General features: G+C 40.6%; 1 protein-coding gene across 4 annotated transcripts in view; it reads left to right on the forward strand.

The window, feature by feature from the left end:
- Positions 1–14,777, forward strand: part of PRKCQ (protein kinase C theta) — a 174,620-nt gene that overhangs the window by 149,762 nt on the left and 10,081 nt on the right. For all 4 annotated transcript variants that reach the window (XR_013179426.1, XM_077169476.1, XM_077169478.1 and 1 more), the window contains exons 15-16: positions 4,087–4,225; positions 12,643–12,831. Coding sequence is in view for 3 of the 4 variants with exons in the window: in XM_077169476.1 (XP_077025591.1) it covers positions 4,087–4,225; positions 12,643–12,831 (328 nt within the window). In the remaining variant the exon portion in view is untranslated. The remainder of the gene's footprint in view (positions 1–4,086; positions 4,226–12,642; positions 12,832–14,777) is intronic.

Genomic DNA, 14,777 nt, shown 5'->3' on the forward strand with positions numbered 1-14,777 from the left:
TCTTCCTTGACCCACTGGTTGTTGCCTAATAGAACTCCCACCCTACAAGTTCTGTCTTTGTACTTTTCCAGTATTTACCACCCATTGCTCACTAGCCTATATAATCTAGAAACAAAGAATATTCAGAGCTCAGACTTTGGGTGAAAGTCCTCTGGGCCTGCCAGCCATAAAAGTTTTGTCCACTTCAAAAAATAAAAAATAAAAAGAGCTTAAGTTGGTACGTTGTTTTATGTATTTCCAGGTCCTATGTGCCCCCTCCTTTCCTTCAGGGCCCAGACCTCTTCAAGTATTTTGTCTTGTCTGATCCAAAAAAACCTCTGTTTTTTTTTGTTCTTTTGTTTTTCTTTTTCCGTCAGCCTTGTCCCCTCCACACCAGGGCAAAAACCAGCAACCTCAGCTTTTACTCGAGGTTCAGCTGAATGGGGGGTCTATTTTTAGTAGTCAGAATTTGTTAATTAACTCCACAATTGGAATTTGATTGAGCTCAACCCTTGCTGTTAGTAAAGTCTCTTTCCTTTACCCTCTGGGACGCAGTCTGTAGGGGAGGGGCGCCGACGTCTGCAGCCTGGGGGACTCCTGGTTCTGGGTGGGCTCGCAGCTGGTCCACCTTGTCCAGGCTGGTGTACACTGTGTGTCCAGTCACTGATGTGGCCCCAGCAGTTATTCTGGACTATTTCTGTCTCACTTTTGAAGGCAGATTGGAAATTTAACATTAAGCTTTTTCTCCTAGCCAGAGGCCTAGGGAACATCTATTTTTAGAATCAGTTAAAATGCACCCTTATGGTGACAGAAAACTCAGGACCCATTTAATGAGGAAAATCAAGTGTGTTTGGTATCTCTTTTTTAAGGGGATGTAAAGGAGGATGAAGACTGGTTTCATCCTACTGGCTGGCTCTGTGACGTAGAATAAATCACAGAACACTAAGAATTGTTTTTCCGTTGGGAAAAAATGGAATTAAAATAATAGTAATTCCAGAACAAATGAATCAAATGACAAAGTGCATGTGAAAGCAAGAAACTCAGTGCAAATATTACTGTTTTCATTATTCTGATAATCTATGTTCAGCACTGGATCTGAGTATCTAGATCCCTAGTGAGGCCCCAAAGTCATCTTTAAAGCCAAATTTATAGAAACATATGTGTGTGACTCTAAATTTTGCATATATACGAGATATAGCAGAAAGTGATATCAATATGACAAAGTGTGGGTTAAAAATGAACCTGAAATTTTAGCATAAGCATTTAAATATGACCTACAATTGGACTTAAGAATATAATTCATAAGCCACAATAGAACAGTGTATTTAATTCAAATGAAAGATCAGAGAGGCAGGAAGCTATCACTGTCTAATGAGAAGATTTAGACATATTGGAAGTCTTTAGTGCTTGAGTTGGAATGAGAGAGAAACAGAACTGATATGACTGAGACATAGCCCAAGCTTCCCAGCCAGAGGTGGTTGTGATGCATTCATCATGCACATTCCTGAGCCGGCCCCAGATGGAAGATGTCAACTCTGGGGACATCTCCTAGTCATCTCACTCCATCAAAACAGAGCCGTATTCCATTCTCAATTTCCCTAACTAATTTACCCTCATAGAAGGTAGAGAAAGTAATGAGAGGGAGAAGCTACTCAAGCTTAATTGCAACTAATAATGACTGTTTGGTGAAATGGAAATAATGAACTTATGCAGCAAATATTTATCAAATGCTCAGTCCATGCTAGACTCTTGTCAGAGCAGTACAGCGTGGAAGACAACAGGCACTGTATAGGTGCACTCTCAGAAAGCTGACAGTTCATCAAGGGTGAGTGGCAAAACAAACAGTGATAGGAACTTTAGAAGAATACGAATATTTATTTGTCTAAGTTTGATGACAAGTCACATAAAACCACTCAAAGTTTTGCTTTCTCAACAAGCAAGCCTCATTAAGAGACTGGAGCCAAGAACCACAGACCCCTAGGAACTAAGGTAGCTACTGCCTTGTTGACTGTGTTTCTCCTTGGGTCTATATGGTCTCTTATCTCTGCTCTTGGCATAACCCTTTCATTTTTCCCTCCTTTTAAAAAATAGCTTTCTCTGCTTGTCCAAGGAGAAACATGCCACAGGGTATCATCTTGTTCAAGCACCTAACCAAGCAGCTTAGTGTTCCCGTCTTGCAATTCCTAAAAATCCCAAAAGACAAAAACTGAATGATCCAGCTTGAGTCAGGTGACCACCTCTGGGCCAATCAAGTAAGACTAGGGGGCATGGCTGCTTGCCAAGCCCTTTAGGAGCAGAATCTTTGAGAAGGGAGATTAGAAAATTCCCTAAGAGGAGGTTAAAAAAAAGGTTATCCATACTCTATGATAAGTCATCTTAGATAACTAAGGAAGATAATGGTAACCATCACCAACTGCAGAGTCTAGACTAAAAGAAAGTAGATTTCAGAAATTCATGGACAGATAACAAAGGGAAAGAAAGCTGATGCTATATGACAAACTAGAATTCACAAAATTCCATTTACTAAAATCAATAAGATAAAATTTTAAAGAAAGTGATGGCAAGTGTAGAACCTAGATTTTTTTTTAAATCAATTTCACAAATACGAGAGGAGAAGAAACTGGTATAATCACCATTGAGTAGAAAATAGTAAAAAGTGAAGGTTTTGGTTTACAACAAGCTCAACGTCAACCGTAATTGCAATGGGGCTACTAAAGCAACTAGTGCAGTATCTTAGGCCACAGGGTAAACAGTGAGAAGATTCTATCAGAGGCTAAGCATGCCACTATATGCTGCAGAATATGTATCTAGAGGGTGTTGGCTCCATTCTGAGAACCGTATTTTAAGAAGAAAATGGAAAAATTCAAGATGTTGGGGTGAGGTAGTAGCTGAGATATTGAAGAGTCTGAAAACCATGTCATATGAAGCAAAAGTTCCTGACTATTGTAAAAGAATGACAAGATAAAACTTGATGTCACCTTTCAAACATCTGGGATATTGTGTTCTAATAGAAAGCATCTTTGAATAAGCAAAGGGAGGCATAATTTGGATCTTTTTCTTTTAAAACTTTTTTATTGTAGTAACATTTATACATAACTCCAAATTTCCCATCATGTTCTTTTTAAAAAATCTTATTATCTGTAACATTTAACTAAAAATGGAATGGTTGCTTTAAGAGGATACTGGTTCTCTAAGGAGAGGGGAGCCTGTGGACATGTTATTTTGGTTTCAGATGGATTCTGGTTCAAGAATTATGCTTAGTTAGGAACAGCCTTCTTCAATTGATCTTGGAATTAGGTGCGATATAAACAATTCATTCACAAAAGCACAAACAAATATGTAGAATGTAATAAAATGTGAGCATAATTTTTAGGCCTCTCCTCCCTCCCCATTACCCCTCAGGAGAGGTAGTGGAATCATATCTTTGATCTGTGCTCTCATCCACCTTTTAGTGAGCTGTGCCCCTTGGTAAGTCAGAAAGAGGAATTAGTGGCAGTCAGTCGTTCCTTGAGGAGTCAGCTTTCTCTCTTTCCCCACCCTTTAGGCAAGTGGGTGACCCTGTTATACAGTATTAGATATCCCCCTAGACCACACCTCACCAATGACCAGCCCCTGCTAACATCTCACCCACTGTCTCCTCACACCCAGGCTTTGTGTCTTGAAAGCCCTCTTAACATTGAAGGGTGTTACCTTGGACGTATTAAAGACGTTAACCTTTACTCTCTCTCTCCCCATCTACTCAGCCATTCATACAAAAGATAGGGTTGAGTTCCAAAGATGTGCCTAGGGCTGCACTGGTCCTGGAAGAGACAAATATTTCTTAGAGGGTCAGACCCTGAGAAGGCTGTACAGGGGCAAGAGGGGCCATTGGGAAAATCCCAAGCATGAAACACCAGTCAAGACGTGAAGACCAAGGAGTAGTGCAGCAGCGAGCACACTGAGCAGAGTTTTAGGTTAGTCAGTGTCGGGAGGGGGGAGAGGAAGGACAAGCAGAGCTCCCACTCACCATCGTCTCCTGGTCTATCATGACACTAGTTCAGCTACCATGCCTCATTAAGTAATTTTAACAAACTTGTATCGATTAAAAGCTTTGCTTTTGTTTTTCAGGGACTTGAAACTAGATAATATCCTGTTAGACAGAGATGGACATATCAAAATAGCGGATTTTGGAATGTGCAAGGAGAATATGTTAGGAGATGCAAAGACGAATACTTTCTGTGGAACACCTGACTACATCGCCCCGGAGGTAGGGATATACCACCGTAAAGAGCCGGCAGCCAGCGCTCCCCCAACTCAACACAATCCTGAACCAAGCACTACCATTTCTTCCACCCCTTAATATCAGAAGATTTTAGGTATTGGGGTTATGATTTATGTTTGGTATTCTGAATATTTCATAAATCCAGCCATAAATAGCAATAATGAGTTGCTGTTAGTATTTGTGGGGGTTGAGATGCATACTAATTACAACATATCCAAGACTTGCATAGGTCAGCACTTTCAGTCCTGGCTTCTCCCCACCACCAGCATGAGAATCAACCTGTTATAGTCAGGTTCATGTGTCAACTTGGCCAAGTTTTGGTACCTGTTTGTCTGGTTGGGCAAGTGCTGGCCTGTCTGTTGCAATGAGGACATTTCATAGAATTAGATCATGATCACATCGGCTGCATCCACAGCTGATTCCATTTGTAATCAGCCAAAGGGGAATGTCTTCTGCAATGAGTGATGTAATCACAGGAAGCCTTTTAAGGAGGATTCAGAAGAGACAGATTCTATTCCTGCTTTGGCTGGTGAGCCTCTCCTGTGGAGTTCATCCAGACCCTCCATCGGAGTCATTGGCTTCAAAGCCCGCCCTGCAGATTTTGGACTCTGCATTCTTGCGGTCACATGAGACACTTTTATAAATTTTATATTTGCGAGTGTCCCTGTTGATTCTGTTTCTCTAGAGAACCCTAACTAATACACAACCCAAAGGAGAAACTGGTTGTATCACTCAGGGTTTTCTAGAGAAACAGAACCAACAGGAGATTTCTATAAGTATGAGATTATATAAAAAGTGTCTCACACAACTGTGGGATGCATGAGTTCAAATTCCATAGGGAAGGCCGCAAGCTGGCAGCAACGATAAAGGTGGGTGAACTCCACTGGGGAGGCTGACGGAAGAAAAAGTAAAAGCTCTCTCTTTGCCCTTAAAAATCTTCAACTAAGTCTTCAGTTAAATCAAACTGATTCAATTCTCTCATTGTGGAAGTCACTCCCTAATTGACCGTAGATGTTATCAGCCACAGATGCAAACAACTGACTGATGATTTAATAAACCAGCCTTCTAGTGTATTAATGAGCCATGAAATGTTCTTGAAGTAACCGTCAGGCCAGTGCTTGCCTAACCAGACACCTGGGCACCATCACCTGGCCAAGTTGACAGGAGAACCCAGCCATCACACTAGTGAAGAACCAGGTGGAAACAGACAATCTCACAACTGTCCACATGAGTAAGTCAAAGTCACGTGGCTTGATTTTAGGATCAGAAAATTTGAATTGAAGTTTCCAAGCTGCCATTGTGTGAACAACAGACAGAGTGCTAAAAATCTCACCTTGCTTCATTTTCCTCTTCTGTAAAATGGAGGTAATAGTTACCTCACAATGTTTTTGTAACCCTTAAACGAGCTAACATATGAAAGTTAAACAACCAACCCCGTAAAATAACAACAACAATAATACTAAGGCACCACTATCGCTATTCTGGGCACCTGGAAGAATGGCACCTGCTCAGAAGGCATCACCGACCCACCTAAACCTACAATATCCCCTTTTTAAGGAATGTCCTCAGCTTCCCACCCCAAGAAGATTAGATACTTCCTTAACGCTGGGTCCATCCCACATCCTAACACCTAACACTTAACATGATTACTTTTTTAGTTTTGAATTGTCCTGCCTACTTGGTAATAATTATAGATTCACAGAAAGTTGCAAAAATAGTACAGATATGTCCCATATGTACCTTTATGGGTTACATAACTATGATGTAATATCAAAACCATGAAATTGACCTTGGCACAAGGTGTGTGTATAGTTCTCTGCCTTTTTTTTGGGGGGGGGGCGTGCATGGTCCAGGAATCAATCCTGGGTCTCCGGTATGAGAGGCAAGTATTCTACCACTGAATCACCCATGTATCCAGTTTTATGCCATTTTATAATTTGTAGATTTGTGTAAAATCTTTTTCATTTTTATTTCCATGGATCTAGTGCAAGACTTGGCACATTGAAGGGCTAATAAATACCACTTTTGAAGAATGAATGAATGAATGAATGAACAAATGGCTTAATAATGTGTGAATGGGTAATGGTTGTTTGATAAAAGACAGTGAAGGACAACTGATTTGCTGGGTAAAACAAATTTAGCAGCAAATCCACATCATTGCCAAAGTAGCTATGGCAGCCTGAGTCTAAGAGATACGTGGCTTTGCCCTGTGATGATGTGGTATTTAATTTTAATTTACCCTTGTTTAAATGCAAGCTTGGCCTTTGTTCAACAAGAAATTATTGCTTTTAACTTTCAAGGAATTGCTTAACTCTATTACAATTGGATTTGGCTCACTGATTTAATAACTTTCTGGTATTAGAAGTCTATGCTACATTCAGATTAGCAAAAATATGGATATGCGTGTGTTAAAACTATTTCCAGTTTGAAGTGAATCCAAAGCTACTTAAGGCACAAGTGAAGGCAGTCTCAGAGGAGAGACTCAATTCAGTGGTGGAATTCCCTTTACTAATAATTTAAATGCATCCACTCTGCTTGGACGACCATCCCTGTCATTCTCAATAGATGTTTCCTCATGCAAGATACCTCAATTTCTTTCCTCTCCACCTTTTTATCTTCTTCCTATACATTCTTTATTAGCAACTTAGTTTATGCCAGTAGGTTTAAACCACCCACATGATAATTCCAAGACCAATATGCTCAACCCAAACTTCTTCTCCTTGCTCTAAACCTACAGGTTCATTCTCTTGCTTGAGACCTCCACCCAGACATCACAGTCATCAATGCTAAATTCCAGTATCACAGGTTATAGCTCCCTTTCCCCGTGAGCTTGAGCTAGCCTTTTTCCCTTCCTTGGGGAATTATACTACCATCCATCCAGTTTCCAACCAGAAAATGAGGAGTTATCCAAGTTTTGTCCTTCTTTCTTACCCAGCCCCACCCCCACAAATCCAATCAAACACCAAGACTTTCTAAATTTGGAACTCAAGTACTTCTCATGGCTAATCTCTCCCCAGACTTGTGACTGAATGAAGAATCCCTCTTGATTCCTTCTTGTTTTCAAAATGTATCCTTTTGATCTGAACCCGCTCCCCCCAAATATCAAATTCCTCCCCTTCCCCATCCTTGTTGCTCGCTTGGTCTGGTCCTTAGTATCTCTCATCCTGGACCCTGTGATACACTTTTAACTGCTTTCTTCTCTACCACCACCCACCTCCCAGAGTATGCTCTTTACACATGCTCAAACTTTTTGATCATGCTCACTTGAAAAAAAGAAAAAAGCATCCCCAATATCTGTGTATTTATTTACAAATGAATCATTTGCATCACCACCATAAATGCACTCTATGCGTTCTAAACATGCACCCAAAGCAATAAAATCAGGTTGAGCTAAAGATGAAAAAGCACTAGTTTTAAATGACTAAATTTTATTGTATTTATCAATAGCATAAAATACTTATGTTCTCATTAAAATAATGAAAGTAACTAATTTTTTTAAATCTTGTTTTGACATGTCACGATGCTGTGATTCTTTCTAAGGTCTGATAAGTTTGGTTGATTTCAGTTCTGCGTTTTAATGGCGATCAAAGCTGGAAAAAGATTCCTGACAAAGGCATTATATAATACAGTTTACAATAGGTGCTTAAGGCAAGACCCATCACTGACAACAGTGGGTATAAGTCCAAATTTCAAAGCAATAATTTTGCTGCGTTCCACTTTTTTAGCCAAATTCTTGTCAGCACTGATGTGATCATCACGGCTTTTAGCCTCACCATAGCGTGGACAAAGAGCTGGTACCAGGTGTCGGCTCTGCATTTTCCTCCGTTCTGCTCGTGTTGGCCTTAATTGCTGTTTTCTTCTGTCTAAGCCTCTTTGTAGATCATCTTTTTAAGTTACATTTCCATTTTGTGAAAATTAGTTTAGTTAAAGCAGAACCCATCAATCCACTAATTGGGCAACAGCACAAACTATAGTGCACCTTACAATACACATTAAACAAATGACCAAGCCAGGTCATCACCAAGCTTCTGAGGTGGTCTTCCCGTTCTCCGCTTGGGACACCTGGATTTCTGATTAAATTTCTCATTGAGGACATCAGCATCAGTCTTCACCTCAAATGTTCATAAAGCCTAAATTCTTTCTCTTTCTAGACATTAAAGAATTTGCATAAATACAAGTTCCACTCTTTTCTTCCTACATCTCATCGGGTCATCTGGTTTACCCCTGGGGCATGTGTACCGTTTTGAAGTCATCATTCTATCAAGCCACCAAATTTACCTTCCATACAAGCCTGTCACACCAGTGCCTTCAATTCTTCATGGCATCCCCGTTATCAGCTGGATATAAGCCACAATTCTGAGCCTAGGTCCTCACTAGCATGTCCCTCAACTTCCAGCTTGCCTCCATCTCTCACATTCCTTACTGCACGCTCTGTGTTCAAGACATACTAAGTTGCTCACCTTTCCTAAACATGCCATTCTATGTTTGTCTCTACCATCACACACCTGATTTCCTTGCTCTGACTGTTCCCACCTCCAAAGTCATCTCTCTGAAGATGCCCTTGCTCCTTAGGATAATCTGTTGCTTCCTCCTCTGTGCTACCATGGTGTGTGTGTCTCTGATTTACCAATAAATGGAGCTTCTCATGGTGCAGTCTCCTTTCCCATGGTTCAGAACAGACACTCAACAAGTGTTTCCCGAATGAGGCACACACAGAGTATCTATTTCTGAGCATGTACTGAATTTGCCCACCTCTGTGCCTCTTTTATGCAATGATCCTATCTACCCTCCCATTCTAACCTCAAAATATTTTTCATTTTTCAACACTGCGCTCGCATGCCGACTACTTTGTCAAGTTTTTTTTTATCTCATTCATTGCCTATTATATTCTCCCCACCTCCCAAACCAGAAAGAGCTAGAGGAATGCACTCCTTTCTCTGAACTTTAATAGCAATGGAATATTCCCTTACTCTGAGGGAACATTCCAAATATAAGCTGCCTGTGTTGTCTCTTTGTGTATTCAGGTGCTCTCTCCCCTCTTAGAATGTAAGCTCCTTTAGGAACAGAGTTGCGTGTTACCTCTATGGCAGACCAAAAGCACATTAGCCAAGGTAAGGAATTTTTAAAAAAGACACAAGAACATGAAACAGCTAGGATTGAGCCAGCAAGCCCATCTGCCAAGACACTGATATGTGCTTGTCAGGAGAACTCAAATTGTGCATGGGCAGTGGAAGGAAAGCGCATTTCAGAGCAGTGTCAGGAGTAACGCCCGGAAGGCAGGCTGCGCTCCCTACAACCAGGGAACAAACTCACAGGTGGGGGTCTACTCAGACCTAACACTCTTCTTCAAAACGCTCCTGTTCCTTATGCCTTCCAGTTATAGGAGAAAGGGTCTGAGGTATCACCGGAGGTTCAAGCTCATTTTGACCAATAAGGAAACTTACTTACTAATATATTGTAATAATATGTACTAGTGTGTACTAATATGTAATAATAACCAACCCACTTACTACTATGTAATAACCACTCAGTAAATTCATATGGGATTTCAGTATAGAGAGGCAGCTCCCTGGAAAAAGGAGGAGTCACTTGGAAATCAAAACTGTAGAGGCACCGGGTGTTCACTTAGTAAACAATAGCAGTACTTCCTCGCTGTGGCGTCACCATGGTGAGCCTTGTACAGACTTTAACCCACGAGCTCTATGGGCTCTCGCTCCAAAAAGCAGGTGGCATTGTAGCCGAGGTCTCTCCCTAAGGGAAAGAGAGAAACCCTGAAGTCCATTGTGTGGACCAGGTGCTGGTTTCTCACTTTTGGAGGTCGCTTTCAGAGCCCTGCATCGGAATTCTTTGAATAAAGATGGAGCAGGGAAGGGAACGACCCAGAAAAAGAGGCCATAGTAAGGCACCATAGGTGGAGACAGAAAAGGAGCTACTCCAGCCAGGTTTTCTCCAACACGATGTCTTTAAAACTTAGAAGAGTGTAAGCATGACCACTTTAGGTGGAGATTTAAAACCAGGAGACAACCTTATATAATTAAATTAGTAATCTCCTATAAAGCCAGGGTTCAGGACACAGTTTTTCATTTACTAACTGGGAGACCTTAAGTAAGTCCTCAACCTCCCTAAATGCAATCATCTTCCTCTGTAAAAGAGGGTTAGCAGTATCTGCCTAAGGGGGTTCTCATAAATAAAAGAAGCGATGTATGAAAAATACCTAACACACCTTAGTACTTATTAAGCAGCCGTTGTGTTCTAAGTGTGTAATTGAGTGTGAAATTTGCATTTTGCTTCTTCCTCCTCACTTGAGACGAAGTACTTTTTATTAGTATCACCTAACCTAGAAGATTTAATTTCTAACACTGCCGTCTCCTGCCCAAATTTCTTTTCATACGTCCTGCTAAAATGAAGTTGTTTACAAAGATGTGGTGCTCAGAGCAGTTTCTGGTTGCTTTGGGTTCCCCCTTGTGGCATATTTCAGGAATTACATGTGAATCTGGCCCCACCTAAGGCAAATTTGACTGAAATAAGACTGTGTATAATTACGTACATCTTTATTTTTCTGTCATTCTCAATGGATCTACCTTTGGATTATTCCTTAAGAAAAAGTTAATATTTTCTAATTTTCAAGGTAAAAATTGAATTAAGGCTAGTGGCAGATTTCCAGCTCCTAAACTCTGTTAACAACTTGCTCTTTATTTTCACAAATGAGTAAAAGTTCATCAACATATATATTTATCATAGCACATACATAGTAATTTTCAGTTGATAAAGCACGCTGTCTTTCCTACTTTTCACTGGATCCTTACAAAATCCCTGTAAGGAGCTAGCCTGATGTCATAACGACTTTTTACAAAGACTTAACAGGGTTTAAGCAATCTGCCCCAAACTCATGATAAGTAACTAACCCAGAATAGAACTGACAGCATTTTGTTCCATCAAAATTGCTTGTTTGACAAGTCTTGTATTATTGACACTTTCACAGGATTCCTGAGGCTCACCCACTGCCACACCCATTTCCCAGGGATAAACCCAGGAGTGGGGGAGGGGTCAGCTGTGCCCATTATTCTGTTGCATCAAGATGTTCACCAGCATCAAAATATGCAGCTTCCCTAGAAAATACTGGAATGTCTACAATTGTAGTTCTCTATTTTTCTCTCCCAAGATCATCACTGCTATAGTTCTGCCATTCATTCCAGATTCCAAATTCTGCCATTTAAGAAGAAAGGGGAAAATTCCATTTCACACGAGGAACTCAAACAGCAAGATGACCTCTGTGTGTGTGTGTGGAAGGGCTCACACACACACACACCAGACTAAGCCCAGGACGAATTGCAGGTAGAAAGGATGGCCATCCTGACTGATCCCAGTCTTGCTTTTTTAACTTAATGCTTTAATACCATTTTTCACCATCCACTTTGTTTTAAGTAATAAGGAAGCTGTATCCTAAACCATCCTGGAAGGAGCAGCTGCGAAGTGGCGAGGATTTTTCTCCCTTCTCCACTGAACAAATTTTTATTGTGCACCTACTATGTACTGCCTTAGAGAAGCCTGTGGCATCATTTGTTGGGATGATGAGCATTGAACAGAATGACGTATGCACTCTCTGTCATCCAGTATTCCAACAAGGAGGTTGCTGAAAGGCCAGAGTACAAAGTCTTTTACCAGGAAAGTTAAGTGGCAAAAGGGTAGAAATATTTTTTAAAAGTTGGGTAGGAATTCAGTCTTTAAGTCTATTTCCCTAATAGGTAGAGCAGAGCAGTTGTACTCATAGCATTGATGTCAACTTCCTTTGTAGCTCTCAGAGATCTCTAATTTCTGGACTGGGACAGTTTGTTATGCTAGGCTTTCTCTACGTATTGTTGCAAAATTTGACTCTTCATAAGGGTGACTACAAATGTGACTCCTGAGTTGGCCAACCAAGATTAGCTTAGGCTTTAAGGAAGTGATTTGGTCAGTTGATCTCACTGGGCAATGGATTACTTACAGAAATTTCATGCAAAAACTCAGGACAGTAGAAGTCATAAAAACACAGGGGCTTGATTTAGAGGTTCTCATTTGGGATACTGGAGAAATAAGATACAGACCAGCTTTCTCAGGTCTGAAGTCTGCCACCCAACCCCTCCCACCACAGAAAGGAAAATGAAGACCGACAGCACTGTTCAGTTGTTTTGCTTAAGGTCAGAAGAAAAGTAGAAATTGAAACTCAAAAATGTTTACTTGATTTTGGCCTTGTCCACTCATTTCCGCTGATTCCATAGCTTGTCAAAAGATACAGTTTTCAGTGTGATCTTTGCTAAAACCACGTATCATCACCATCAAGTATTTACCATGTGGCCTGGGGAAGTCCATGAACAATCTTCACTCATTTTTATTCATTGCCTCTCTACCTTCTATTCACACAGATCTTACTGGGTCAGAAATACAACCATTCTGTTGACTGGTGGTCTTTTGGTGTCCTCCTCTATGAAATGCTGATTGGCCAGTCACCTTTCCATGGGCAAGATGAGGAAGAGCTCTTCCACTCCATCCGCATGGACAATCCCTTTTACCCACGATGGCTTGAGAAGGAGGCCAAGGACCTTCTAGTGAAGGTAAGTGAAGAAGCCAAGAAGGGCTTCAAGAGGTTAGGATTAGGTTTTCTAATGAGTATTTCCATTCATTTCTAGGTCCTTGCATACACATGGTAAGTAAACAATAATTATATCTCACAGGATTGAAATGAGATCTTCCCCATCTTTTTAAAAATATTTTTATTGACAAAACTTAACATACAAACATTCTTAACATATAACATTCCACACATTGCATGTACTCAGTGGCTCACAACATCCTCACATAGTTGTACATTCATCACTGTGATCATTTTTTGAACATTTGCATCACTCCAGAAAAAGAAAAAAGAAAAAACTCATACATACTGTATTAGTTAGGGTTCTCTAGAGAAACAGAATCAACAGGGAACACTTGCAAATATAAAATTTATGAAAGTGTCTCACGTGACTGTAGGAACGCAGAGTCCAAAATCCACAGGGCAGGCTGAGAAGCCGATGGCTCCGGTGGATGGCCTGGATGAACTCCACAGGAGAGGCTCACCAGCCGAAGCAGGAATGGAACCTGTCTCCTCTGAGTCCTCCTTAAAAGGCTTCCCATGATTACATTTAGCATCACTAATTGCAGAAGACACTCCCCTTTGGCTGATTACAAATGGAATCAGCTGTGGATGTAGCTGACGTGATCATGACCTAATCCTATGAAATGTCCTCATTGCAACAGACAGGCCAGCGCTTGCCCAATCAGATGAACAGGTACCACAACTTGGCCAAGTTGACACCTGTCCCTAACCATGACACATACCATACCCCTTACCCCTCCCTCTCATTTACCACTAGTATTTCAATCTACTCAATTTATTTTAACCTATTATTTGTTTATTTTTATCCATATTTTTTACTCATCTGTCCATATCGTAGATAAAAGGAGTATCAAACACTAAGTTTTCACAACCACACAGTCACATTGTAAAAGCTTTATCATTACACAATCATCTTCAAGAAATACTGCTACTGGAACACAGCTCTATAGTTTCATGTACAGCCACTCCAATATAACATGAACTAAAAAGGAATATCTATATAATGTGTAAGAATAACCTCCAGGATAACCTCTTGACTCTGTTTGAAATCTCTTAGCCACTGATACTTTATTTTGTCTCATTTTTCTCTTCCCCCTTTTGATCAAAAAGTTTTTCTCAATCCCTTGATGCCAGACCTTAGCTCATCTTGGCATTTCTGTCCCACACTGCCAGGGAGATTTATATCCTTGGAAGTCAGGTCCCACATAGAGGGGGCAGGCATTGAGTTCATTTGCCATATCAACTTAGAGAGAGAAGCCACATCTGAGCAACAAAAGAGGTTCTCTGGGGGTGACTCTTAGGCCTAATTTTAAGTAAGCTTAGCCTATCCTTTGCAAGAATAAGTTTCATAAGGGCAAACCCCAAGATTGAGGGCTTGGCCTATCGATTTGGTTGTTCCTATCCCCATCTGTTTTAATTGAGTGTCAATACAATGAAAAGTAGATATCAAACTGAATGTACAATAAGTTCTTATTTACAAAAGAAATGCCCCAAAACCAGTTCCATGTCTCATCCACTTTGAGATGTAATTGGTACTTTGAACAAGAAAATTTGTGGCTTTAAATTCAACTTTTAATTTCCCATAGACCCGATAAAATATACTCAGTAGGGCTGGTCTTCCTATGCTCCTGGTTGAAAACCTAGATAGGATGCATCCAAGTTGACAGGGCTTTCTGATGACTCTTAGGTAAAGGACAAACTTATTTTCACTCTAAGTCATAAAACAGAGTCTCAATTGAGAAATTGAAGCTGTTCAGTCCAAAATATTAATCATCACATCAATCCTAATTGTAAAGCTAAGACTCCTCCTCCCTCTCCTCTGGCCAAAGCCCGTGGGAGGCAACTACTCACCTTCGGAGAAGGGGATGTGGTTATATTGTGGTCAAATGTCTCCTTGACCTCCTC

Source organism: Tamandua tetradactyla, chromosome 7 (genome assembly GCF_023851605.1).
Source record: "Tamandua tetradactyla isolate mTamTet1 chromosome 7, mTamTet1.pri, whole genome shotgun sequence".
NCBI lineage: Eukaryota > Metazoa > Chordata > Mammalia > Pilosa > Myrmecophagidae > Tamandua > Tamandua tetradactyla.